Source organism: Cavia porcellus, unplaced genomic scaffold, assembly GCF_034190915.1.
Source record: "Cavia porcellus strain 051 isolate PalLab524CR breed Dunkin Hartley unplaced genomic scaffold, mCavPor4.1 scaffold_2, whole genome shotgun sequence".
NCBI lineage: Eukaryota > Metazoa > Chordata > Mammalia > Rodentia > Caviidae > Cavia > Cavia porcellus.
Window position 1 is genome coordinate 95,920,581 of NW_026947485.1, and position 6,000 is coordinate 95,926,580.

The 6,000-nt window shown below is 40.4% G+C and overlaps 1 protein-coding gene across 1 annotated transcript; it reads right to left on the reverse strand.

Annotated features, from left to right (window-relative positions):
* Window positions 1–2,111: 2,111 nt before the first annotated feature.
* On the reverse strand, window positions 2,112–3,121 carry LOC101787050 (protein FAM24A-like). Its single transcript, XM_005008185.2, has 2 exons — window positions 2,940–3,121; window positions 2,112–2,314 (listed from the first exon to the last, which is right to left on the reverse strand). The coding sequence occupies exons 1-2, from the start codon at window positions 3,062–3,064 to the stop codon at window positions 2,137–2,139; spliced, it is 303 nt and encodes a 100-aa protein (XP_005008242.1). The 5' UTR covers window positions 3,065–3,121; the 3' UTR covers window positions 2,112–2,136.
* Between the last annotated feature and the right edge of the window lie 2,879 nt (window positions 3,122–6,000).

Consider the following 6,000-nt stretch of genomic DNA (forward strand, 5'->3'; position numbering starts at 1 on the left):
CATCCACAGATACACCCAAATCTTTACAAATCTGCTAGATGGTTCTTATTTGAGGCAAGTTAACATATCACAATTAATGACAACAACATTCAAGAATCTGATGGTCACCCTGGAGACTGCCTAGCAGGAAGGGAAGGAAGTTTGGATTTGAAAAGAGAGAAGTCAGTTTCAGGCCAGTAGTCACAGAACAGGGAGTGTTATAGCCAGTCACTGATCCTTCAGTCCCCAAGTACCTCAATGAAAAGAAGCCTGGGAGAGTTGAGGGACTTCCCCAAGTGAAGGTAGAGTTGAGAGGTGAACTGAGTCCATGGCACTCTAAAGCTGCTGCAGAGACTCTTCCTTCCTCTCCACCATCGGGTTTCCTGGAGACCTCTTGTCCCACCTGCCTCATTTTCCCTGCCATTCCTGGACCAGCCTGTGTAGGGGGCACACTGCCACTGGCTTCCTAGAGCTGAGCTAACATTCAAGCGCCCACTGCATGAGGTCAGAAGGAACCTCATGCTCCATCTGCTGGAGTTTGCTGGGGAAAAGAGAAAAATAAAAGCCAGGTAAGGAATGAAAACAGTAGGCTGAAAACTCAAAATGGGCAGGTTATTTCCAGCTAGAGTTTCAGTGTAGCCTCCAGGGAGGAGCCTTGATTCAACTTTTAAAGCCTGCTGAGGCTGGGGCTTGGGCTACTGCTCAGTCACCCAAGAGGGGGGGGTCCTACCTCACAGTGAAGCCCCCACTCACTTTTCACTTTTATCCAACACTGATATCCTCTGTGTTCTGAGACAGTCGCACTCCTGGACCAAATTCAGTCACACCTGTGCCCTCTTCTAGAGCTCAGTACCAGAGTTGTCATTCAGTGGCCTAGAGGTAATGGTGGCTTCTTTCATTTCCTGTTCCTGCTCCTTTGTTCTTCTTGCTCTTCTTGCAACCAGTTAATGGTTAACTTTGTATGAAGTACATCTAGGACCCTCACCAGTGAAGGTGTTGTTTAACGGGAAGTAGCCTGTGATTAAAGTGGAACATCTGCACTTCAGAAGAGTTTCTAGGCCAGTGAGTTAAACCTTTCAAAAACAAAGTGACAAACTAGAATTCAAGTTCCCCAGGAGATCCATTCTTAATGGGGGCCAACACTGCAATTAAATCTAAATATTGAAGTTTCAGTTTAGAAAAAAAGCAACTCTACATTAATATCTTTTCTTTTTTAAAATGTCTTTTCTCTTAAAAGGAAAGCATAGTAACACGTGTGCCTTAGATTTGCCACCACTGTTTTAGGGGCTTGGGAGAGGGAGAGACAATGGGGGTACATTTCCGTGCTTTGGTAAAGGGACTCCAGGCTTTGGCTTTGGGCTAGAGTTTCCTGTCACAGTTAAAGACACTGAAGCTTCAATCAGCATTTCAATGTGGAAACAATCTCAGGATGAAGCCACTTGGCTCTGAACATGGGGGAAGCCAGCAAAGGGACTCTTAGCTTTTCTGTTTTCCTCTTGAAGCCTCTGAGCTCAATTTTTTCCTTACTCAGGTCAGACAACTTCCATCTAGAAATGGCCCACCTAGTTGTCCTCACTCTTTTGAAGAATGGCATCCTCCTCAGGCTTCAAGTGACATCACTGACCCTACTGTAGGAGATGAATGAGAAAGAAAGCTCTGTAGGACTGCTGATCACACTCCAATGTGGCACTTTCAACGATGCTGAACTTGAAAATGCCCTAAGGTCAATGTACCCTTTCTTTCTGGGTTGGAAAATTGCTGGCCACTCTTCTTTTCTACCTTATTCCTTTAGTATCTATTGCCATATGATATTATAAGCTAGTTCCCTAAGTCTCAAAGTAGGTAATACATATGTGTGTGGGTATGTTATAAATAACTAAGAAAAAAATACTAAGCAATCATTTCAATATTCCATGTTTATTTAAAACTACATAAAATAACATTTTAAAGTATATAATATAAAATTATAGAACTTAATCAGGGGCTGGGGATTTAGCTCAGCGGCATAATCACCTGCCTTGCAAGCAGGTAGTTGTGAGTTCGGTGCCTGGTACCAATTAAAAAAAACAAAAAAACAAAACTTAATCTGAATATCAGTATAATCTACTAAGAAAAATGTTGAAAATCATGAAGATTATTGTATCCTTCATTCCCATCTTAGAGTCCCTCATTTGTATCACAAAAGCAAGGTGGCAGGGAATCATAATCCGCATACATTTTGCATTCATCACAGAATTGAAGAGCAGAACAAGGCTCCATGCCGGTGGTTTGAGCCAGGATGATCTTGTCCCTGGTGTTGGCTAAATTAGCTTCAAGCTCACATTCCTTTGCAGCCCTTAAGAAAAGATGTATACAAAGCACAGGCTTAGAAGTTTTCTTTTCAGTGTATTTTTGGCAATTGTCAGGGCTCTTTGGGAAGCTCAGGGCTGCAGCCAACCACACATGTGACACCAGCACTGGATTAAAGCTGTATGCCCTTGTGCCGAGTTCCTCTCTTATCCCTTCCTCTCTTACAACTGCTGTACACGTAAGGGAGAGTAACTTGCAAGTGGGCATGACCCAGCTAGTTTTTGCAGACTTTGGAGATGCAGGAAGGAAAAGGAAGAGGCTGAAGCTTGCTGTGTCCAGGGCCCCAGGGTCTACCATCTAACTCCCTAAAATGGGGACACCATTGCTTCTGGCAACCACTCTGTCCCATCTTTCGAATCATTTCCCCAGAAGAATACCATTTACTGTTACATACTCCTTCCATGTTAAGAGCATTCTACTTACTTACAACCCCAACCAGAAAGAAAAATCACCAAGATTCTGTAGCCACCCAATCTTGCCTTTATAAACCAGTATGTGGTTCTTGACCTCACTAAGGGCATGACCAGTAGCAAAGAATAGACCCTGCTCAACAAGACAACCCCTGGTGTCCCATTTGAGGGGTATTGTTCATTGTTTTCCCCATGACTCACTTCAGTGCCTTGGACAGTTTGGAATAAAGACAGATGACAACGCCTGTTAGCACTAACATGGCCAGCAAGATCGCACTGCAAATGATGATTAGAATCATTGTCCGGAGATCAAAAGATACAGACATTCCTGGTCAAAGAAGTTCAGACAAGAAGTAAGGTCACTTCCCTCCCCATACAGGAATGAGTAACCTAGAGAAGGAATGGAATCCAAACACAGATCGTTATGTATCTAAACCTCCAAAGACTCCTCCCAACTACAACCAAAGACTCCTCTTTCCAACAGGGGCACTTAGAGCCCCTGTATAGGTAAGATGGGTTATTTCTGTATGCAACAGACAATTTAAAGAATCTTTACCTTTCACAAGTAGTAAGTTATGTGACTTTATGTTTAAAAAAAAAAAGCCCTACATTGGAGCCAGTAGTTTTACTCACGGATACCTGAACCTTCCAAACTGTATTCACACTCAGAAATGACTATTCGTTATATATCAGACTCAGAGGTCTCCTGTGAGGATAAACTTCTCCAAAATGTTATTGCTCCAGCGATTCCAAAAATCATTTTGTAAAGTTTGTATGTTTTGGGAGAGAAAAGTTTTTGAATTCTTCTACTAAAAGCTGTTGTTATGCTTCTAAATCCTAAATCTTAATCCCTCATAGTAAACCCAATCTTTAATAACCAATTTGCTTAATCTGTCTCTCCGAAAACTGGGAAAATTTGAGTAAGAAAAGTAGAAAAAACAGTCTGAGTGCCAAGGCATAATCACTGCCTTCTAACTCTTGCTGGGTGGATGAAGGCCAATAGTTTTTTTTAAAATACAATTAAAATAAAGTTTAGGAAAACAGAACATCTTACCAGAAATTTCTCCTCCCTTTAATTAGAGAAAGAGAATTCCAGCTTTGAAGACCCAAACTGAAGAGCTCACTTCAGAAGCGCAGTCTTCTTCCATCAGAGAGGCAGAGCGAAAAGCCACTGTGACTGCCAACACCTACCTCAGTCAATACCCACGCTTTATGACATCAGCTCTTTCCACAGCAGCTCTCCTTCAGAGTTCTGAGTTCTAGTCCATGCTCAGATATATTGTAGCACCAATGGAAACAGTAGTGCCTGAATATTACCTTAAATCATGTAATTCATTGTCTCTCTTTTTTAGATTTTGTTTCCTTCAGAGAAACATATGGTATGACTGCTCATTGAAAGCAAATACGCAGTTGGGCAAGGTGGACCAAGCCTGTAGTCTCTGCATTTGGGAGGAAGAGGTAGGAGGAGCTCCACAATTTTGAGGAGTCTGAACTACATAGCAAGTTCAAGATCAGCCTGAGCTACATAGCCAAGACTCTGTCTCAAAAAAAACAAATGCCAGGCATGGTGGTACACACCTATAATCCCAGCACTCGGGAGACTGAGGCAAGGAGGATTGCTACAAGTTCAAGGCCAGCCTGAGCTACAAAGTGAGCTCAAGGCCAGCCTGAGCTGTATAGTGAGACCTTGTCTCAAAAAGATAAAAAACAAAACAAAACAAAAAAGTAGGATTCAATTTAAAAATAATAATATGGGGATACAGATATCTAAAAGCACTTGTATATATAAAATGAAGAGTGATGCCCTAAGTAAAGGGCCTTAATTATTTATCAGCTTACTTAAAATCACTTATAATAAGAGTAATATATGTCACAGAAAAACCAGAACACTAAGACAGTTCAAAATTTTTTAAATACATCCATCCACTCACAGACATTTTTAACAATTTTTTTTGAAACAAGGCCTTGCTATGTAGTTCAGGTTGGCCTTAAGCTCACTGTATAGCCTAGACTGGCTTTGAATTCACAGTGATACTCCTGCCTCAGTGCTGGGATTAAAGGTATGTGCCACCATACCCAGCAACAATTTCATGTATAAACATTTTCCTCTACTATCTGTCCTTTTAGAGTTTCAAAATATTTGCATATACTGTATACATTTAAGTAGGATCATACTTTGCATCCTTTGAAGAGATTTTCTTCATATTTATATCATAGGTATCTTTCTATAGCTATACCTCATTTGAAAAAGTAACTAAAGGTATTTTTTTGCACAGGTTTACCACAATATATAACCTGTGGAAATGTGTGTCCTAATATATTACTATTATAAGCATATCACACCATAATTTATATAACTTGTGAAATATGAGTCCTCTCTAATATCTTACTACTATAAGCATATCATAACCGCTTTTCAATGTTTGCACGTTATTAGAATAAATTCTCAATATAGAATTATTAGTCAAATTTGAGTTATCAGACAAAATTACATATAATATAGATATATATGTATATCTATCTATAGATAGATAGATAGATAGATAGACCAAACAGTACCAAAATACATGTGGTACTTGTGTTATATCATCTTCTAGTAAGAGTCTATAAAATCAAACATTTCTCCATATTATGTCCAAAACTGGTTTGTGGCTGTGTGTAGTGAGTGTGTGGGGCATGCATGTGGTGACTGGTTGTTTTTGTGGAATGGGGAATTAATCCCAGGACATTACATATGCTAGGCCAGCACTTCTACCGCTGAGCTACACCCCAGCCCTAAAATGTTACCCACTGTTTTATGTGGTGTTGGGAATTGAACCTCGGTCCTTACATAAGATAAACAGGCATCCCACCACCAGCCTGTTTCTTTTTTCCAAATATTTAGAAGGACTTAACTAATGTCACTGAAAACTTGGCTTTACCTTTTCCCTTCAGCCTTGATCAATTTAATTGCAGAACAAGGTAAAATTAAAAGGGACAAAGGTTCAGGACTTTTGATAGCCTTTATTTTAGAAAATGTCAGGGGAGTTTTGAGTACTACTTGTTTAGCCTCTCATAATCACCTTGTGAATAAGCCTCCTGCTGGTGTCCATGGAAGCATATCAATTCAAGCCCTCCAAAAACCTGTGTGAGAACATAGAAGCTTTGTAGCCAGTTTACTATCAGCAAACCCAAAGAGTGAGTGCTCTCTTTACTCACCACAGAAGGCTAACAGGTGTCACAACTAAAGCTCTTCTGGGACTTCAACACCTAAGCATGGTTG